The 23,192-nt window shown below is 44.4% G+C and overlaps 2 protein-coding genes across 2 annotated transcripts in view; one reads left to right on the top strand and one right to left on the bottom strand.

Moving 5' to 3' along the window:
* The window catches only part of T265_06909 (hypothetical protein), a gene marked incomplete at both ends in the record, with an annotated part of 54,337 nt that extends 33,897 nt beyond the window's left edge, over positions 1–20,440 (top strand). The window contains one exon of the mRNA XM_009172307.1: positions 20,321–20,440. Within this exon, the coding sequence (XP_009170571.1) occupies positions 20,321–20,440 (120 nt within the window). The remainder of the gene's footprint in view (positions 1–20,320) is intronic.
* Positions 1–22,229, bottom strand: part of T265_06910 (hypothetical protein) — a gene marked incomplete at both ends in the record, with an annotated part of 58,529 nt that extends 36,300 nt beyond the window's left edge. The window contains 5 exons of the mRNA XM_009172308.1: positions 1,830–1,930; positions 3,192–3,287; positions 7,609–7,666; positions 10,649–10,905; positions 21,988–22,229. Of these exons, the coding sequence (XP_009170572.1) occupies positions 1,830–1,930; positions 3,192–3,287; positions 7,609–7,666; positions 10,649–10,905; positions 21,988–22,045 (570 nt within the window). The remainder of the gene's footprint in view (positions 1–1,829; positions 1,931–3,191; positions 3,288–7,608; positions 7,667–10,648; positions 10,906–21,987) is intronic.
* Between the last annotated feature and the right edge of the window lie 963 nt (positions 22,230–23,192).

Here is a 23,192-nt window from a genome sequence, read left to right as displayed (position 1 = left end):
CTCCACTAAGCCTGTTATTGGACTGGGACTTCCTAAGGTCGCAGTCAGTGACTTGTGTTTGCTTGCCATTGTGGGCTCTCTGCGTACTTATGACACTTTTATGCGTGACACATGGCGTAGAATGTACATTTTTGCGATTTAATCTCACACCAGACCAATTATGTCGGACACTTTGTGCCTGATGTGTGAGTCTTGGTTGTGCTAGCGCCTACCGCGCCTTGAAGAGCATTCAACATTGTTGTTGGTCTTTGGACGCGTGTTTCCATATCAACATTCTTGGGATTCACCTCATCAGACTGGAATTATTCTTGACATGATTTCGAATGAAACGTTTCTCTCTTTTCTCCCATATTCTCCTGTTACTCTTTCGCATTCATCGCTCGCATTCACTTTTTATGTTTGTGACCATGCTCTTCAAAAATAAACGATAGTGGTAGTATTGTGGCTTATATACTGGCAGGGCAAACAAAACTGCCCCACGGGTTAGCAAACAAGCTCCTGTACACGCCATTATCCCAGAACAGGACAAATTCGAACGGACGACTTTAGCGTAAACACCTCCTAATAGGGTGGAAACGTCATCGCAACATTACATAGACCGATGTACACAGCGCGGGAGGCTCAGTCTCGGTTTGCCTTACAAGCTATCTTTCCCACCAGCTACAAGAAGACGACAAAATCATGACGCTCCTTTGTCTCTGGGGGACAACTTAAGTAAGATGCTATCAGTAAATTTTAGCGTACACATGGTTGACGTCTTCAGCCGAACGTGCCGTTTCGTGTCCTGTGGTGGCCATGACAAAATTATCTGCTCAAGTGTTTCCGGCGCAGTAAGATTCAGAAAGTGGGCGGCCTGACAGGAAATGGAGGTGCGTACCCGGCTTGATAAGGGACAGTCGTTCACTTGCCCTTGTAAGGTCACCATAACACGCAACAAGTAGAGGTAGATTAGATTAAAATCCAACCTCCCAATTCCAGCGGAAAGCGGTCTACTGAACAGGAGAAGGGGATGCGATGGTAATCAAACACTTGCAGTTGCGCATGCAAAAAGCCGCCTTTTTATCACACACAAAAGTTATACACACAAAAGTTATTAGATGGATGAAAAACTTTTCACGAGGTTGGGATTCATCGGACAGGTGCGGTAAAATGCATACTGTGGTTGACCAAATCACCCGTTTTCTAACTTAATTGGTGCCAATGTTATACTCGGAAGAATCTCACGATTTCGACATAAGTTATTTGCTTGAAGCTCAGTAACAAGGTAAACTTAATTAGCCTCGAATAGGACCAAAGCGATAGTACGTTGGTGGATGTGTATGCAATTTATAAGTTCAGAAGAAAAACTGGCGGAATAAATGTCAGCTTCAATGAACCCAGAGGCAGCGCTTATTACAAAACAACAAACGTGAGGAACAACAGATATGAAAGTCCGACCCCCTCGGATTGCACGCGAATGACTAGTTCGATGAAAGACCACTCTCTTTAAAAGCATCGGAAAGGCATCTTTAAAAGCATCCAGAATAACCTCTCTTCATTGCTGAATTCAACGGAGATTGGTTGATTACATTATATTAGTCTCAGCTTGAGGTAAATGACTTCAAATCTGGAGGTGGCAGACTAATGTCCCATTATCCACGACGAGTTTCGTAACAAACCAGTGGCTAGCTAGCTTGTGGCGCGACGTATGGAAGAGAGTCGTCGCCAAAAAGGGCGTTTGAGTAAGGTCTGTGAGAAACCCCGGGAATACCCCAACCAGTCAAATCAAACACGACAAACTGTAACCCTGCAACACGAAGCGATAAAAATACAGTATAAAGACAACCCACCTTGGGTTGAGAGATGAAACAATGCAGGGCTTGCATGACGTCGGCAGCATGGACTGCAGTGTGATAAGGATTGTGCTCCCAGTAAGCTGATTCCAGAGCATCTAAAACACGAGATAACAAGATAAAAGACGAGATAAATCTCCCAGTTGCGCCGGAAGTGGACATAAACCTAAGTATCTGTTACAAACAAGATATTAAGCTAACTTAACCCCAAAAGTAGACTTTCAAAACCGATGCAAAATTGATGCACGTACATAGGAGGGGTGAGACGTAAAGCCGCCGCTAACAGGGTGTCCTGGATTTGGATAGACACTCCATGACGAACAGAAAAAAAGATAAGTCTCAGCTAGTAGGTGAAAATATTATGTTTAGTTGGAGGTGTTTGTGGGATTGTAGAGTGCACGCTCACATTACGCTTGTTTGAAAAGTCGGTCTCTTGTCCCGGGGCATTCTGATGAGCTCACACCAAAGGGGGAGGAGCACTAGACTCGAGTTTCGTTCTTATTGGAGCTAATCAGTAGTGCACATCGTTGGCCGTGACGGCGACTGAACTCCGCAGATCTCACATGCGAGGCAAGCTTGTTACCACCAGCGCAGACTGGACGCATCTGAATTTTCACGTCGGAACAGGCGAACATGTTCGCGATTGAGCGATGGGCGAGGAAAGCCCGACACCTCGAATGGCGACCTGGCATTATGCACCACAAGAATTTCTAGGAATACACATTACCGGAATTAATGTAGTAGTGCAATCGGCTGTGATGTCGACTTTTTGGTTCACCAACCGATGATCAACTCTTATCGAGGGATCTGCTTTCCTCACTCCACTAAGCCTGTTATTGGACTGGGACTTCCTAAGGTCGCAGTCAGTGACTTGTGTTTGCTTGCCATTGTGGGCTCTCTGCGTACTTATGACACTTTTATGCGTGACACATGGCGTAGAATGTACATTTTTGCGATTTAATCTCACACCAGACCAATTATGTCGGACACTTTGTGCCTGATGTGTGAGTCTTGGTTGTGCTAGCGCCTACCGCGCCTTGAAGAGCATTCAACATTGTTGTTGGTCTTTGGACGCGTGTTTCCATATCAACATTCTTGGGATTCACCTCATCAGACTGGAATTATTCTTGACATGATTTCGAATGAAACGTTTCTCTCTTTTCTCCCATATTCTCCTGTTACTCTTTCGCATTCATCGCTCGCATTCACTTTTTATGTTTGTGACCATGCTCTTCAAAAATAAACGATAGTGGTAGTATTGTGGCTTATATATATATATATATATATATATATATATATGTTATACATGTACATATATACCAGGGGGTCGTGAACTGTGCTGACGGCCATAGAACTTACTTAAAGTGCGCATGGCAACCAGACGGTTGAGACGGAGACGACGGAACAGACCGTGGACTTCGAATAGATGCATACCCAAATCACACACAACCTGACCTATAAAGCAATCAGAAGAGACAAGGGTAGTTGATCGAAAGAGCCTTGATAAAACAGAGTCAAAATACCATTCTTCCACGGTTTAGAGCCTGAAACGCTAACAGCATGACTATCCTCAGTTCACACTAATTCAGGTAGATAAAACAAACGGGGCGCATTGGATCAACACAAAATCTAACTTTAAAGGTCGATTTTTAGCATTCAATATGTGTACTTGTGGACGGGGCTAACAACTGGTTTTAAAGCCCCTGTGCAGGAATCCGAATCCAAGCTACCTACATGGAACCCCGTGATGTCAACAACACGGCAACCCGGGCCCAGTAAACTGAGTACGGTAGACCCGTCGTGATATTCAATTCGCCATCCACATAAATTCGTGTGCATCGAGCTGCCAATCCAATGGGATGTACTGGCAACCTGTCAGCGTAAGTAGAATTCCGGAGTTGCCGTCCTTTGTGTGCTTAGTTTTGTGTCGAGTGGCATCCGGAATGAAACCACCAGTTCAAGCTTCTGCAAACTGTCTTATTAATCCTATCTCACTTTATAGAGCATGATCATTTTATTCCTCTGCACAAAGGATTTGAGGATTTTGTCTGAAGCCCTCACTTGTTCCTTCTTAAATCGGGTCTGGGAAGTTGTTCCTTTGTGCTTAAATGGGTTCTGAAAACTCATATTGAGCAATCACGTACTTATGACACCGGTGATGAGTTTCTTGACCTAGGAAGGTGCGTGGTCGACCGCTTGAACAAATCAACACCAATCCCCATGAATATGGGAAAATAATGTAGAAGCGTCAAATCTGAGGGGGCACTGTGTTTTGAAACGGAACCGTGCTGCTGAGAGTTCTATATCTCCAGATGACATTAGACAGGAAAAATGTGACTGGGATCACAAACTGATAAGCCAAAGGATTTCCGAAACCGCTGTTTCAAAACAATCTTGTCAGCATGCGAAAACGATAAAAATGATTTGGATATTTTCCGACGGTCAGCCCGTTGCAACGATGTTAACCGCAGTCGCTGTGAACAGTACACGACACTCGGAACGCGGTGGTCCAAAAGTATGGTAAAAGCTCGCGGTTAGTGCTTATTAAGTCGCAGAAGATAGAGAAGGTGGAGAATTCTTCGAAAAATCACATACAAGTACGCAATCGGAGCAGTTGTAAAAATATCTAAGAGCTGAAATGACGTCAAGCTTGGCTGACGTCACTAGGCCACACTATCCGGCGCACTATTCAAAATACACTCTAGTTAGACGTCGGTTTGAGCCTCCCAAACTAGCCTTCACATCAAAACAACCACAAGGTATATGAACGCCCAAAACGAAGTCAAGAACACTTGTACAGCGTTTCATAAATATAATGTAAGCTGTAACAAATTTCTGGAAATTCTGACGCCTTCTGGATGCGCCACTGACAACGGGCATTCGGCCAGTACTGGGTCATGATTGGCTGTTGGGTCCACACTTTCGACCAATCATATCTCGGCTTGATGCCGGACCGGCAAGCGCCCCGAACTTTTGGCTTATCTTGAACGGGATAGGCTTCTCGGTCGTAGCAGCGCCTGATAGCGAGTAGTAAAGCGGCAGGTGTGATGAATATCGCCCAACACCTCCCCCTTGAAGTGTGTCGACGTAGCTTCGAAGCCTAGGGTCCGCTTCCAGTGGCCTCACTGGCTTACGGATCGTGTCTGCCCAATGTCGCGGTCGTAATCCATGCTCCAACTGGGCCTCCGACAGAGCAACTGATGGATTTTCTGGGACAGTGCCAAGATCAAGTGTGCAGAAGCATTTCTAGACTCAACTCACTCGGTACTGTGAGCGGGATCTGCGCATCCGTCAGCCGGATTTGGTTTGCGTGCCGTATCTACCCGGCTGGGCCAGTGCCAAGATCATGCAGAAGCATTTCTAGACTCAACTCACTCGGTACTGTGAGCGGGATCTGCGCATCCGTCAGCCGGATTTGGTTTGCGTGCCGTATCTACCCGGCTGGGCCAACTTGAATCCAGCCTTCTGTAATCGGTTCAGTTCCTGGTCAACTATGGGTAAGGCTGCATATGGTACTGGGCTTTTTGGCCTGAAAAGTGGTTTGGCACTGGGGATGAGGCAGTCTTGCTCTTGCTTCTGTGCACCGTCCAAGCTCGCCGGCGAATATAGGTGCGTAGCGCTGTAGGAGGTTCTCAAGTGAACACTTCGCAATGCGAGTTAATTCGAGGGCACCTGAGCGCTGCTTGTGTGAGGTTGCAAATACAACTAATTGGTTCTTCCAGCAGATTCAGCACTTCGATCCAATCCAACCGCGTGAGATTAAGTTCTGAGCATGACGTCAGGTAGCACGTGGCTTGTGTCGTCAAGCGATCGAAGCTTATGGAGCAGTCATCCTCGCCATTCAGCTTCAGTTTACCACCAGAAGAATTACGGGCCGAGTGTTCGGTCGGTTTCGAATGCGGCTTGCCAATTCGTTTTCACGTTCGTTTACTGAACAGCAGGACTTCGAAGCCCGTATCAAAGGACTCACCATTAGCAGAGTCGATCCACCATATCAGTGAAACTTTTCTGAGCGGGCTTGACATAATAACCAATAATGTGGCCTTGGATACGCATATGGACTATTCAATGGAACGGCTCACAGTCAAAACACCGATTGAAGGCGAATTAATTGAAGTGCTTTATGGAGTGATCCATGACAACTAAGTACTCATCGAGTTTCCACCATTGTTTCAGCTGTGGCATGCGAATACATGTTTGCAATAATTTGTGATGTCCTGTGGTTCTTATTCAAGTTTGGGCAGATGAAACAAAGCTAGCTACTCACAAGGTTGCTGAAAACTCTTCCACAGTCCACGACCAGGTTCACCCTTTTTGAGACATATCCGACGATTGCCGTTCCCAAGTTGCCGTCAAACTTGTTTTGCTGGAACCTAAATTGCATGGAATTCACCAAATGCGTTCGTTTGCACACCAATTAGATTTAAACGTGTTTCAACTGGATCCTAGCTTAATCTCTCGTTTGTGCTATCCTGATAATTTAGATGACCATTCTGGACGCTCAACGTGTTATAGCAGTGCATGTAAGTCCGGGACAGCTCGGTGGTTAAGACACGAACTTCCTGACTGGAAGGTCCGTGGTTTGAAACCACTCTCGCATCTCGATCACCCCTGTCACAAGTGGGCAACACGACACGCTTTTCATGCTTCGTTCGGGTGAAATGGCATGTGTGAATAACGGATACGCATGCCCGTCCACTTTAGGTGAACGGAAAGCACTATCCCACCAACATTACGAGAGAAACCTGGATATCAGTGAGATTGGCAACAGTGTGATGTAGGGATAGCAAAGTTTCGTTTTTTTTGTCCGGCCGCTGCCACCGCTGACTGAACAGACATCTTTACTGGTGACAAAATGTTCGCAATGCATCCGCGAAGCTCGGTGAACAGAACAGCAAACAATCAGATAAAAAAATTTTATTGCATTGAATCCCCTCATGAGGAAGCGCTTGCGTTAAGCTAACAGTTTGGAATCCTCATGTGTTTCTTCGATGAGGAGGGTTACCATAGTATGAAGTTGAAGACTGAATCTCATACGAAACCGTCGAAGGTCACCGTTTGGTCAGTAGAGAGTTCAGGTAGTCCTTCCGGGTCAGAGAAGTTTCGGGGGGGGGGGATATTGTTTGGCTTCCGCTAGAGAAGACCCCTTTTGAAGGGTAAATTAGGTCACCATCACCGCGTTAATGTTACTTCAGAGGAAATGCTTCTTTTGGGTGGATTATTACGATCTCGGGATCACCACGACGATCGATGTTATTAGTGCACTGATGTTCCTGAGGGTCGTACAAATAAGATTCATGAAAGCCATAGCTATCGCTGCAATCACGCTTATTGAGGCGGTGAGGAAAGGCATGGCCACAAATTGGCCGGAATTTCTTCAGAACTTACCCAATCATTCATAGACAGGATCACCGACATTGTCTAGGCACGAAACGTGAAAAACAAAACCATGATCCCCGAAAACCCCCCGACAAAAGAGTCAAACGGTGGAGAAAAAATATCTGACCAGTTAGGCTGGGGCATAATAACAAGAATCATACTGTATTGATCGGTCAAACTGGTAAACAGAGCCACTACGAGTAGGTCATGTACACACACATACATACACGCATCTCCTCGGCACCAGTATGCCGGACAAAACGGGTCAAAATGTCGCGTGAAGAAGCAGCGGCAGTTAGCACATTCCTTGACCAGTTTCAGGTGATGAGCGTCCAAAAAAGCATTCCTGTGTCACCTTTGTCATTTAACAAAAACACCGACTGAGATAGTAACTAACCTGATGATTGTCGTTTGAGGGAAAACACATCAAACTTCCAGAGATTGGCGCCGCAAACCTAAGATAGAATGGAATTCACAAACCCGGGTATTAGATGGTTGACTGACAAAAGAAAGGGTACTGGAAGAGCAAAAGACGAAGGACAAGGGTGAGTGAAGGAAGAACTCAAGAGCAACGCAAGCATACAAAGCGACTAGGAAAACAAGCCAATGAAGCAAAGCGCGACAGCAAACAAACAGTTCAAATCTCCAAGACAAACTCTGCCCAACGGCTAGTGTGCGTGTGTGTGCATCTGTGTGGAAAATTTAAACTCCTTTGTTGCTCTAGGCCACAAACAAGGTGTCCTTCAAACAGGTTTCAATTTGCTCCCATTTCAGTCCAGTGCCCAAGGTCTTTCGCCGATAGACCGTGTTCAGACAATTACTTCACATTAACTATGGCGTAAATAACCGTATCCTTACGTACCTGATAAAAAGGAAAGGTTTCGAAGAAAAAACGACAGGAGGGGGGATAGACAGGCAACCCAGGAGAATGTCTCCTGACTGGTTGTGGAAATTCCTTAGAAAAATTCATTTACGCACACGCACAGCATATCTTTCGCCATTAGCATGATGCCTCACTCAAACGTAATCATAGTGTCTTGTGGGTGGCCAGTCGAAAGTTCGTTCGCGAGAGAACGGTGGGACGGAAATGTGTTGTTGCGACAAAAATTCGCCTGAGATCAAGTTTATGATTGTTAGGAAGCGCAACTTTGGGAGAGAAAACCACTGTCATGTGAGTAGCTCATTAGTGTGACGCTACTCACAACACAAAAACTAGATTGTAGGTAGATACTGCGGAAGAAATTCGGCGTATTGGGGGATGAACCTTTGCAAGGAAATGCAGGACACGCGATGACGAAAGACGGACACCATATTATGGTTTCTAAAATCTCCGAGAGGTGGCACAGTTGGATAAAAATCCAAAAGTGACAGCAACATAACCATAGGACAAAACTCTGATTTTCCACCTTGGACCAGATGCTTATCGACCGTGTCTGGGTGGCTAAAAATTTGAAGTATGGTATTTGGTTTCGGGAGCATTCTGTCATCTACTAACCACTCTACGTGTATACACCAATGCAGGCCTTAAACTATCGATAGTAACTGGATTATTGTTTCCTAAGAGATATAAAACAATCAACGACGTCAAAACCGATATAACCAAACTATTACCACGATACGATAAATTACTAGTGACCAGACATCGCACAGCAAGTACTCTTGAATCTTGGGTCATGTCCTGTACCTCAGTAACTGCGCGATCATACGATTTCTCTGTATGAGTGATAAATTGTCCACCTGCTGTGGTAACCTTTCGGTACCCAAGTGCCACGCAGCCCGAAAGGGGCGCGAAGGATGCGATGCTGCCAGGTTGCCCAAAGGCAGACCAGAGTAATCGAGAAACCACGGTTTGTATCAAACCACGAACCTTCAGAATAAGAACTCGACTGAAAACTGGTTGAATTACGTTTGATCTGTTAACGTCAAACCAGAGCAATGACCGATGTTGTTCGATGAAAAAAGGTCACCACCCCTCTGAGAAATAGCGCTACAGCACCGTATTTCTGGATTCCATGTTTGTTTTCCGGCTTTCTGTTTTCAAGATTACCCTGTTACTGTGTGATTAACACATTCTAAGGTACATCCTTGTTCAGTAGATTAGCAAACACAGCTGCCTGTACGATGGTACTGAACACACGATTGGCTGGCTCATTGCTGCCAAGGTCATGTGATTACAGTGTGCTTTTGCCTTAAGGAAGAACTTAATGCACCGAGAGTGTTCCACAACTGGGATCGAATGCTGTACGATTTTAGGGCTGTAAGATGCACGCACTTCAACCGAACGATGGGTGGAATACAAATCACGCAGTCATTTGCGTTTGATGTGGCCTATCCAGATTTCAGCACGTTAATGTTCGATGTGTTACCACAGTTAACAGTGACATGGCTACTCCTAACTTTTTATCTCCGCGAGCTGTCAGGTAACATGTGCGGAACAGGAAACTAGGATCCTGTCAATGTGACCAGGCACGCGTAGGTGTACCTACCTAGGTAAGACAGAGGACGGACGTATTCTGATAGGGAATTCGATTATTTTGTCTCGACTGAATTTCCAGTGAGAACCATTTGAAAACAACCAACCAGCATCTGGCTTGGGACGAAAACTGAAAGTGGCCATATAACCTTGTCGCGGGGTTTACTGTGGAGTCCAGCTCCTCTGTTTCTATTCAAGCTTTCAGTCAGTTGGCAGTACTGCCAGAATTCACATCTAACTCGTCTTCAGAAGCATGAAATTCCAATGATCGCTCTGGAGTGTCCATCTACACTGCGTTGAATGACTCAAATGCGATGTGACACACCAGGTCAGTCATACTCTCGCTACAAAAAAGTGATCTCACTTCTTCCATAAAAATCGACAGCCCGTTCAACCCTCCCCCCCATTCAAAAAAAGAAAATAAGAAAGCTCTGATCTACTACACACTAAGATGCACATATATTCACACTGAGAAACCGAAACCAATATGTTTCTTGCTTTTCCTGTCCCTGTTAGCTTGATAACAGGAGGCTGACAGCCGTCTCAAGTATGCGTGGGCTGGTTGACTGTATAGTCAATATCTCCTCTATGAAACCACACAATACATGCCAAGGTTAGTTGGGCCTATCTATCATTCGTCTAAATTGCATACATTGACTGGGCTGGGGCTTGACAACGGCGACAGTGACTGGGCGTTTTCCAGTTGACGGGGATCAGTTTCAACGAAAGCCATGGTTCCTTGCAGAGCACATCGAATTGTACCCAAGACTGATGTAGCGGTTCAGCTCGTAATTACTCACTGCTTCACCCTGTGGTGAACCAAGCCAGAACGCCCCCATATCACCCACAATTAAAGGGCATGGCTCAACAACTTATGGATAAGTTCAAAAGGACCTTGCTTAAGGCAGAAAGGGAAGGAACCAAAACACACCCTTTTTACTAGAAAGCCGATTAATACACTCACTCTGACATGTTTAGTGGGCAGATCGATCAGGCTCGAATGCCGGGAGTCCGAGAACAGCAGTTTCGGTCGTAAAAGACCATCTGTGTGCTTGAGCATTGTATCAACGACGGGAAGTGATGGTTCATCCACCGGAAGACGGTATATGCAACACAATCTGGCGGTAGCCTCAGAGCAGGCCTCACGTGAGCAGGAAAGTGCACCAATGGAATTCCAACGGACAGAAAGTCGACTGGGGTGACACTTCCTCTTAAATGTAGCTAAAGAAAGATTGAAAAAGGACACAGGTCGGTTACCCATTGGTAGTGTACAAAAGTGTGCCGCGATTATAGCCATAAGAAGTGGACAAGCATTCCGGAACCCCGTCACAAGTCATTTGTTGGGGCCAGGGAAATGACTCATCCTAAGGACAGCTGGTTACTACAATGATTGGCTGGAATCACTTATTTACAGAGCAACTAAAACAATCGGGAAAAACTATTATTTAAATTTTTCGGAATTCCAACTAATACAAGGAGAACAAGTATAGTGGTAGTTGCAAGAAGTCGATATCGAATAACGACAAGCTTGTTGACACACAGATGTATCATTCAAGATAACTCGCAAGCGAAATGGAAATGATGTTGCAACATCGAGAATAATTCCAATATCGCAGCATATGACTCCCGTAATACGAAATGAAAGCTCCGGGATCATAAGGTAGCACCATGTGCCAGTAAACCCTGCAGTTTGTGATATCCTCAGTAGGAATTACGCGTCTGGGAATTTCTGCCAGCTCTGGTTGGCTGATGGAAAAGAGTTGGCGCCTGAAGTAGTGACTGTCCGTACCGACAGATTTCCATTCAAAGCACTCCCATCAGATGGTTGAATGAGGCACACGGAACAGTTCCTAGTTTTCCATTGAATATTGGTAACGGTAAACTGCTCATCAACGACAATAATAAAGCTAAGATATCTTAATATATGATACTGCTAAAGAGACCCATAGAAGAATACAGTGGTCCTACCTACTGCATGGATCATGTACAACTGTTTATCACGCCTTACATCTTGAAGGCCCCTAAACGAAAGGAATGAAACAAAGATTCGATGACAATTTACATGAATCGTGGGAAACGTGTTGTTCTTACAAAGCCAGCGCAGGGCTAGCTGTCCTATCAGCCTAAAGGAACTTAGATGTTACTAAGCCTCGTAACGGAACGCAGGAATGTGTGGAAAGGGTCAATCATAATCAGGTGATGGTAAAAATGGCCAGACTTGTGCCTGACCGTATAATTCAGCGACAATTCTGAAAAACCCAGTTAATTTGTCATAAGGTGAAATTATTGGACTTCAACTAAATCAGTCCCTAACACAAGCCGAACGCACTGGCTTTCACTTAAACAGTGACCAAGAAGGTTAGTTGGGCTAGCAAGAGAAAAACAGAGCATTCTTGTCCAACTACGAAACAACCTGCAGCTGATACACCCATAAATTCATCCCAGTGCATTATTTTCCGGTGAAGCTGTGCTGTCGACTACTATAATCTCTGATGTTCTTCCACGATACTTCTTGCCTGCAAGTCAACCCGAAGAAGTCCCTTTGTAGGATATCAAATTGTCTCGTTTAGTTCTTTTCGAATGTAGTGGATTTTCTAATGAGTGGATATTGAGGATTCGACAAATCTGTGATCGAAACGGTTGAGCAATCATCATTGTATTAAACGACTAGAAAGTAAACAATCTACACGTCTTGAAATTCCACTACACATCGAAATGTTTGTCAATGATCTTGATGCAGTCCTTCTCAAGGAATCCGGAAAATACAGAAGTACAAGGTGTTCAGGGGTAGTACACATGCCCTTGTGAACTCCAGCGTATGGTGCCATGAAACGAATCATATCCCAAATCAAGGTTTTTAAAAACCAATCGGGTGAAGATTGTTTTGTTATCACAGGACAGACATAGATATCCTGAAAGTGCTAATCGCAAGCATTTCACGGTGTCGAATTTCGCAAGGTGAACGCCGTAGTGAGGGATGGGAAGTTATATCGCTTGTCCTCATAGCTGATCTTATTTCATAATACGAGTACAATACATCTCATTTCAAGCACGTGCACTTTTAAGCATGATTTTGGCTTCGAAACAAACGGCTTAAGTAGTAAACTAACTGCAACAGTGTTTGGTAACGCCATTTCCGGTCACTTGCATCTTTTGATGTCGTTGCATAGGGTATTCTTACTTGCCTCTCTAAGAGGTTATGCAGATGGGAACTTAACAAATTGAAAATAATCGTGCTGAGTTGGAGTTAATGCATGCTAGTATTGACCACTTCCTGCCCCAAGTTTCTACCGAAAGTTGGGAGAACTGGGTTGACTCTACGCCCCAGTAAAGACCGATAGGATACGCCAAACAACATAACTGCTGTCGAATAGTGCATGGGAAAAAATGCTTCGGAAACGATAGATCAGTGGACAGCAACCGACTCCTTTCTCGACCAAAAATTGTACATCGTTCCCGGTTACGTCCGCCAGACTTGCCGATTTCGAGGCACGAAGGTATTCGGCTCAACGGTTAGTGATCAAGTCATGTGGGTGAAGGGATGGTATGCTAAAGACTGACAAAACATCCGTGTATCTCAGGTTACCAATAACCTCATAGTTACCTGTTGTATCCATTACTTCATTACACAATAGGGTGTAGACTATGTTGCGAGTTTTTCGAGCCAGAATTCCGTTTTAGGGCCCTAACGGCTGTGTAAACCGGACGTTCTCTCATCGCACTACTTTGAACCGGAGAATAGGTGAAAGGCAGGTACAAACACCCTCCAACCACCAACAAGAAATACCTTTAATAAAAAAACCCTACCTCCGTTTCTGCTCCCCAGAACCAACCAACAAAATTTTAACGCATTCCGAACGAAGCTCTGCTCAACAAAAACCACCACCAGCCTATGATTTAGTGTGTTGCCTCGCATCTTCCGTTTGTCACACTCAGCAACCCCAAACTTGATGAGTTTATGAAATACTACCCTGTAAGAACACATGATGAACAATAACAAACCTTGCGAATCTAACACCGATTAGATGAAATAGATGACCCTGCATCAACCTTTGTGCAAAGTGATATTGTAACGAGAAGACTGACTGCCAGATCAGACATCCATTGTAACTAGTAACAGCAGACAAACAACATCACTTAAACATGTGGTCATCCACGTTGGAATTTTCATTCAATTGGTGTCATGATGGTCCCTGAGGCATCGGCGCATGCGTGTTGGTTCGACTCCCATTGACCTGTAGTGCAAGGCTGCTCCGTGACCCATCCAGACAGCTAACCGCCAAAACCAGTACTTATTCAGCGAATATACACTCATTTGCAAACTAATTTGGTTCTTTCGAGAGACTCACCTGGACCCAGGTGAGTAGTACACTACAAATAGTACTTATTCAATCTATGCGTTTTTCCGTCGATGACGTTGGCGGAGTTACTTCCCTCGAAGTGGTTTGAGTGTTCTACGGGCAACGCCATTCATTTGCAAACAATTTGGTTCTTTCGAGAGACTCCCCTGGACCCAGGTGAGTAGTACACTACAAATAGTACTTATTCAATCTATGCGTTTTTCCGTCGATGACGTTGGCGGAGTTACTTCCCTCGAAGTGGTTTGAGTGTTCTACGGGCAACGCCATTCGTGTGCCCCTATCGTGGTTGCTTCACCACGTGATTGTACACGCGTCACACTGTGTAAAACCTCGACCCGCAAACCAAGCCCTACCAACTGTCAAAACAAATCAAAACGGGCTTTGCGCTTACACCTGACGCTTGCGTGTTCGGGCGTGCACGTGACAGCAACGTTGCAGATCGAACCACAGCCAAAACATACCAATGTCATTCCTACTGACTCAAGAATAGGCATGAAATCTTGTGCACAAACTGGGGCATAAATCCACCAAGGCAAGCACTGGATGATGGTCCGAAATTCCAAAAAGAAACAACATAAGCTCTCTGCGACAAATCCAACCTCAAGCTAGCTCCGCCGTATTGATCGAAAGTGTGAAGGATACTCTTTAAAGCGGAAGCTTGAATGTGTACTGGGTCGTGTAATTTCACGCCAAGATGTTACTTGAAAAGAAGATAAATGCAGCGGTGTTGCATATGCTGGAAAAGGCCGTTTTACCCGCATGTACGCAGAGAGGAAAATGGTGACGCTGCAAGTGATGGGGAAAGCGAGAATCCTAGATGTTTTGAAAACAAAATTAGGTCAACTAGAGAGTGAACTGGAGACCCAATCGAGAAGCGCAAAATGATACCGATGGAGAGAATCAGTCCATTTTCACTAGATAACCTGCACAAACTCAGTAATACAAAGCTGGTCTTTTTTCACCGTCAGATACAGTGGAGGCGTGCATCATCCAGACAATGAAATGGAACAATAGGAAATGCCTGTTGTGCCATATTGCCAAAATGATTTTTAGACAGTTCGAATTGCTAGTTTAACCTGCTTAATACAGTATGCTGGGTATTTATCTTGGAATGCAGCGGATCCCAACCACCAAGCTTTCCTTCATAAGATCTCTTCACCTTCAGACATCCAAGCAAGTTGTGCTTCTTATGATGCAAAGAGCACCGATTGCGTGGCATTTTCGGTACTACCGATAACGACGTAAAACCTCTCAATACAGGGCTTATATTAGGTACAAATAATTACTTATATGTCATTACTTAGAGGCAGATGCTAGATGTTTGGATGAGTCCTGGGAGGAACCGGAATGAACAAGACTTAAAACTTTCAGTGGCACGTCAATAAACCACTATGCTGAAGACTTCGCACTGAATAAGATAATGACTTGGCAGTAAAAATTACAGATGTTTAGTATGGTCTGGCAGCGTCAGCAAAAGATATGAAGCCAGACAGTAGGTTTAAAGGGTGAAAACCCAAGAGGTGGAATGAAAGAGTTATTCCTTCCTCCCCAAACAACAGGAACAACTACCTGATGTCAGGATGGGGACAAACGTAGCACGTCCATAGCAACTACATCCTTTTCCTTATAAGTAGTCAGTCTAAGGGAGGAATACCGTCAGACATGGATTCACCTACCAACAGCAGGTGAACTAGTGGACACCTGCGCGCATATCTGATGACTTAGAAGGCCTGTAGGGAGCTTGATCTGCTAATGCAGGAGACCCCGTAAATCCAACGTGAACCCATAGCAGTAAGATCTGTGGACAAACACCGAGATATCGCGCTTTCTGCTAGGTTGAACACGATGGCCTATAACGAACAGTCGCACCGCGTCCAAGAATGAGTTACCAACGGAGTCTGACAAATACTTTAAGCTACAGTGTCCCACGGCACTTTTCCGCATACGATGCGATCATACCAGTCGTGGAATACGCCTTCGGTTGTCATGGACAAAGATGGTAAAGATGGAGTATGGAAATACTTCCACTGTTGGAAATTAAAACGAAATCGCTTCAACTTACTCGTTGGCACTTAGAGGCCAAAGTATGTGACCTTACAAAGATAATTCCGGAGAATGACCAGTTCCATGGTTGCTTACACTAGTGGGTTCGCTGGGAGCACCGAGTAACGAGAGAGGATACTTCTTAAAATGTGTATGACTTTTCGGCACACGCCTCTGTCCGAGGCAAAGGTTATTCAAGATTTAAAGTCAATATTTTTTTTGAACCCACTTAAGTCCTTCTCCGTAACACAGTTTCCATCTTCCTCGGCTTCGTAGATCCCACTTCAACTTTCCAGGTAGCAACTGCTTTAGGATGCGATCCAGTACCATACGCTTCACATTTTCTAACAAAGCCAGCTATTTGTGGTTAAACATGTTTTCAATTATGTACACTTCGTCTTCTCAAGAACCCGTGTCTAAAATTTGACCAATCATGAATATGAATAACACAGACGAAATCCGTGAAGACGGATTTGACGGTGTATACAGCACGCATCTCGGTGATGTATATCATAGTCTTCATTGACAGCAACGTCTTCAAGAAACGCACTGCCTTCCATCCCTACATTGTACAGCCGGAAGACGGAACAGGAAGGTGTGCTTATCATAAGCACCCAAGGGGCCTAAACCTCTAAAACTCATTAGACTGGACGATATGATGGTACGACAAACTACACTTTCGTGTCCAATCGAAGGTGGTGTTTGTTTCAAGCGCGTTTTCAAGTCTTCGGAATGCTAGGCTGGCCTTCGAAATACGTGGGTGTATATCCTGTTGGATCGCTGATTGAAGCGCTATCGAGATGGCGAAAATCTGTTAGCAGTGCCTTCCCACTACCATTTACTCTTATGTTCGGGATATTCACGAGTTACTCCAACATGAGTAGGTTAACGGAAAACGAGCGTTATCTATAGCTGAGCTAAAACTGGATTCTACAGTTCTGTGCTAGTAATGCACAGTCATCAGTGAAAATGACGTAGCCTCTTTTTGACCTGGTTTGAGTCACACGGGGGTGATCAACCAAGTGACGCTAAACAGTTGCATCAGATGAATTTAGAAACGCCTCCATGCATATAGCGGTTGGATACAAGTTGAATATTGTGGGCAAAATAACGAGGTCTTGTTTCACCACGTGACGATTACGATATCTGCAGATGCGATTTCACAGGCTCGAAACTGAGAACTCAATGATTAACAATCTCTGCCGAACCAGAGACAATGAATGACCTGTAGAGCGGCTGGTTTCATTCGCGCCACTTCCCTATGTAGTTACAGAAAGTAAAACAAGGTACTTATTCCTCTCTGGAAGCCACTGTGTTTTTCCAGATCGATTTTGCCAACAGGCCCACATTCGAAAGATTTCATACAATACGAGTCAAAATTTTGGCGGCATTATAAAACAGGCTGATTTTCGGGACTTGTATGCTTTTTGTCAGCTTCCTTTCCCAATCAATAAAGACAGTAGTGTAGCCCAGTGGGATATCCTCGACTTCTCATATTCAAGGGAAGTGAGGAAAGTTACCTTGCAGTACTTGCCACCAAGCTTGAACAGCTCGATAAGACAGTACTCATTTTAATGGTAGGCCTCGTTTTGGTATCTAGAAAGCCGTTGTTCGCGGTCTTTGAAAACAGTAATTCATATGGGCTTTCCCTACATGGTGCAAGGTTCGATTTAGGTGAGCCTATTCGATTTCCGGTGGATGATTACGTAGTGTACATAGATCACACAACTTGAGATTTCAAACGTTCCTGACTAAACCAGGGATTGTGTTGGTTGAAGATGCTAGGTTTTGAGGCCACAGACCGCTTTTAATGCTCCAGATTCGTACACCGGAGTTGTACACATGTGACCAACAGTGTAAAAGTATTATTGTCACTCTTAGCGATTAGAGGTACTGGGAAACTAGTGTGATCTATATAGCACGGAACCAAGAGACTTATCCGCTCTGCAGAGACCAATACAAAATGAAACCACTTGTGGTTAGGCCCTTGGAAATGTTAGTGGTTTAGTCCGTAGCTAATACCCTGTTTATACAGCTGTCCCGACTGTACAGGCCACAGAAAACCAAACTAGAATTTCGCCTGGTGATGCCAAACAGTGTCTATCAATGATATCACTCGTCAAGCGTTAAATATAATATTATATATATATATATACATATATATATACATACATACATATACATACATATATACATACATATATACATACATATATATGCATATATATATATAACATATATAATATAATTGTGTACCGTTGACGCGGATTTACAAAGCCTAGATAATACAATTGCTCATTTCCAAAAAGACCACGTCTCGCTGGAGACTATCCTTGTATGGTCTCACGCAGCTTCAGTTAATGGTCTTTCAGGAGCGATCTTCTTAAACAAGGGACCAGTTTGAGACAACGTCAATCCTCCGCCCTATGGGAAACACTTTTAGCAAACAAAAACGTTACACTTCAAGCTGATTTCCATGGTTGATAACTGCACAGGTAGGCTTGACTAGGTTTAAAGCGCACCAAGCACCCTTGTGATCATATGGACGGGTTATGGTGTCATAGACCAGCTTGGTGTTGGAGTATGTGCATCAAGCTCACACCCTGCAACCTGTCATGGCCTAATGTAACAACACATTGCAATGGTGTTGTGTGTGTNGTCATGGCCTAATGTAACAACACATTGCAATGGTGTTGTGTCAACACAAAACGCTCTTCCTTCGGTGGAAACAACTTTTTCTACCTCTGGTGCTTAAGAAAGCAAGAATAATCACAACAGGTTCCCGCACAACCTTAACATAAAAGAGAGGCTTCGTCACACGAGTTGGAGTTTGTAAACTGACAATTTCTTAACCGAGTTGTTCCCATTTTCATAAAAAAGGACACGTTTGCAGTCAATAGAGATAGCCTTTATGCCGAATGTTTATTATTTTGCTAGGTGCTGTAAAGGATAGCCACAAAATCAATAATTCACCCCGTGTTTCATTGATACTTTCAACACTTGAGCCGCGAATCACTATTATAGTAATGGTACTAGTGCTATCGTACTATCACTATATTATTACTATTATTATATTCTCGTACAGTAGAAATAAGGGTTCGCGGCTCCTCCAACTGAAAATAATTGGGTCGTTCTCCGAGATTGGTGGTCATTCTTGGAGGGTTGCTGTATATCCTTCAACAACTATCTCACGGTTATGACTGAATTTCGGTTAAAAAACTTTATTGCGATCCAAACGAGTTTGCTCTAACAGGGTTCTACTATGTGAACCAAGTGCAAGATCGCTTTGGACGAACGTGCGGGTGATCTTTGCGAAATCCGTAACATTTCGCATACGAAGGACCCGTCGAATGACTTCTACATGTTAGTCTGAGTTGGAAACAAACTGGGTATCCACTGCAAATAAACAAAAACCAATCCAACTCGAAGCAGTCATTAGGTAAAAAACAAAAGCGCAATACAAATGAAGATTGATGGACCAGTGATGATCAATAGGTAAACGTGGTTTATTAACATGCATATCCATCACAACAAGGGCAACAATAAGAACACGCAGGGAGGAATTGCACCCATGTAGAGATGGATACACCGACTGAACTGGTTCAGTCAATTCTCCATGAACTTTTAGGTACAATTTGCGCTATGAAAGCACATAAATATATGCACACAAACAATCGCTCGCGCGCATGTTATCCAACAATCAGTTCAGCTCAATCAACAAGTACCGAACAGAGGGTGTGGCCTGAAACCAGATACTGGAAACTTCGTTTTTGGGGTTGACTCACAGCGAAGAGGAGCAAGGTAGAAGCAAGGTGCTACAGCAGGCAACGGTATTCAAGGAAGGTAAATCGAAAGCAAACGTGGAGGTGAAGCAAAAGACATCCATTTAAAACAAGTAGGGTTTTCTTTGACTGGCTTTCATTGCTGCGATAAAACGAACAGTAGCAGAGACCCGTGCGCTGACGAAATTTTCAATGTATGGTACGCCATAGTTTCGATCACCAGAAAGTGGGACACAGCAAAGCGACGGCAAGTATAGTTTGTTTTGGAACTGTGTAGATACGAATCGAAGGCGAAAGCCTCGATGCATGAAACCCAGTAACCGCGCGATTGGACCGTTTCTGTCAGTGTCGTTAATCATTGGTGAGTTGAACCCCGAGTTCCCCGTGCAAGAAGGCGACACTTGTTGACCCGACAGTTTGCTGTTTAGTGTTTGCATAATTTTTTTCCAGGTTATACACTGCCCACCTCTCAGTCACTTCTACTCAGACGAGGAGTGGGGGAAAAGAGCTCTGCGAGGTAGACGGTCTACTGGAATGCGGGATACATGTCCCGACCAGTGTAACCTATGAAGCATGAGTAATTCGTGGGTGCGCTTTTCTTCCCCCCAAAAAATTGTTCAGCTATAGCAACTTTCCGGTGCCTAACTCCCACGCCACCCGAAAGAAGGACGAGGGCTGGGATACTGTCAGGTTGCCCAAGCCTAGACAGGGAAAGCCGAGAGGCAGAGGTCGGGTTCGAACCACAGAACTTCGGTAAATTCGTGCTTCCCAAAACCTACTCATGCACCTCAATATTGCTAATCCGATGCTCCCACTAAACCCAATCAATGTTTCGGAGACACCAATTGTCAAACAGTGACACATTTCTACTCGCCCGAGCTACCTACGTTCCACAACATTGCTAGTGACATATTTCGTATGTCACCTGCGCGTCGAGGCCACGTCTCGGATTCATAAAGCAGTATGGATCGCACGGCCGCATTGTAAAATCTGCCCATGACAGACGAACTGACATCACACCGGCACCGCAAGTGTTCGAGGTTGGCGAGAGCTGCACTGGTCTTGCGAATTAGAGAAGTCATCTCACCTTCAGCCCGTCCACCGGAACTTATGTAACCACCCAGTCAAATAAGTTAATCTGTCACATCGATTGGCAAGTCCGCAAGCATTAGGTTCGGGTTTGATCCAACCCAGTCTTGTAGCAGCACTTTTTACTGCAGGTGTGAAGTGCATGCCAAACAGTGCGGTAGAGTTGTCTAGGTTAATTAAAATGCTTTGAATTTTTTAAGGACCTGAACCAAGGAGAGCTACATCGTTCCATACTCAATGTTTGTGATCAAACGTTCCGGGAGTACTTCGACCCTGTGAGACTTCAGAGGCAGGCAGAGAGATTTCAATAACAAAGTTGAAGGGGAAGGCAAGAGAGGGTGGCTTCGTTTTACACCACCGGAGGTTCTGAACTCAGGTGAAATATTGCCGTATAATCGTATGATGTACCAACAAATGTTCATCCTGAAAGACTGACCAGTATTACCAGGGCAAGGTAAATCAATCAAAACTAGGAGAACAAAACTATGAAGCAAAGTTAAAGAGTGCACCGCTGTTACGTTCCTTGAGTTCTAAAAATATCAGAACCTGAATTTGGCAACCTAAATTTTTACGTACAATGCAGACGCCACGGATAACAACTGTTCCGAATGCTAATAAGGAAGAGTCAATGGGTGAATAGAACATACCACATAGCTCCACATTTTACGCAATAACAGAGTTGTCATTCTGTCAAACTAAGAGGCTAGTGATAAAATCACCTATTACGCTTTCGCCGAAGAACGGAGTATCTCTGTCTACCGAACCTCTCTAGCGTTAGGATGTTTTGGAATTTTCGATGAGATATGGTTATGAACTTCTTACGATGACTGGGTAGGAAATCAAGTATTTCAGTGGGAATTTCAGGGTGATTCGGGAGTTGAGCAAATGGAGTACCAATCCAGTAAGCAAAACGTTTATGGTTCGTGTGTTTAGCTTTTCGTCTGTGCTACGTATTTTGGGGCTTCGTGTTTCGAGACTTATAAAATTCTAAATTCCATCAAAACTGGAGGAAATTTAACAAAACTCACTGTTGCGAGAGCGACCCGATCTGCTGGAGTTATTGTCGCTTGGCAGCGTTCGTCGCATCGTGGACCCACGACAATCGCTACACAGGTGACAGAGTAAACGGCGCACTTTGTCCGAGTTCCGAGGCAATAGGGAAGGCGCACGTAGTATTGGGAATCGATCCAAACCTGGGTGTGGTAAAACTTGTTTGCCACCACTGGCGAGTCAAATACACCACTGGTTTCTTACATGACCGGGTGCGTCCTGAAAAGAGCAAAAAATAGAAAAATGATCAATCTTTAACCAGTACCCTGCAGTTCCTAGCGAGAAAGCTAACTTGATGTCGACCCTCCCTGACCATCGACCAGCTGATCCAAGCAAGTGTCCGCAGTAGTCCAGATGATGGGTGTGGGTCCGGTGGTTTGAAGGACTTTTAGAGAAAGATAAACTGGGCATAATCGGCGCACTTCGGTAAATACTGTCAAACACAAAGACGATGTCTTCTGAATTCGTACACAGCCATAGAATTCGTCATCTAGTACCCCGAGGATTCAACAGACTCTCACACAAGGTCAGTTGGTCCAACCGTACGAGTATGAGTAAGATGACAACAGGTTATCCGTTCAATCAAGCACTTCCGCTGCGAAAATCAGCCGGTTTTACATATTTGGAATTCGTGGAATGAAAAACTTGCACTCGGTCAATTGTTGCAATAAGGCATTCATCGTCAGGTGCATTCAGCAGTGATGGTCAAGGTTGGACTTGTAATCGATCCCCATATGTGCTTTCCGTCCAGCATGCAAACGGCTTTGGTGCACTGTACCTAATGCTGTTCAAACGATGGGAGTGCGCAACATAGGTGAAGTTTGATACCGGTCCTTCCGAACAATATTTACATGATCATCCTAAACACCAACGCCGAAAAAGATCATCACTTTCAGTCTTAGGTTAAGTTACTTCCACTGTCACGATTACAACGCACTCTTTTTTAGTGCAAGCTTCAGGAGCTTCTTGAGTTGTGCCATCTTAGACATACTTCGATCAAACAGGGGTAAACAGGCTCAAGTGAAGTATGTTTGGATCCGAAAGAGCACTTAGTTGGATTCTTCTGTTCCATGTTAGTATCAGCTTCGTTCATTGAGACCAATAATCGGTGAGTGCATATGTTAACTAATATCTAGTAAGAAGCTAAAGCACTGGGAAGAAGTCGCTCTAGTTTGGTTTTGTC

The sequence above is a fragment of the Opisthorchis viverrini genome (assembly GCF_000715545.1).
Source record: "Opisthorchis viverrini unplaced genomic scaffold opera_v5_151, whole genome shotgun sequence".
Lineage (NCBI taxonomy): Eukaryota > Metazoa > Platyhelminthes > Trematoda > Opisthorchiida > Opisthorchiidae > Opisthorchis > Opisthorchis viverrini.
Note: the sequence above shows the minus strand (reverse complement) of the source record. Positions and strands in the feature narration are given on the sequence as shown.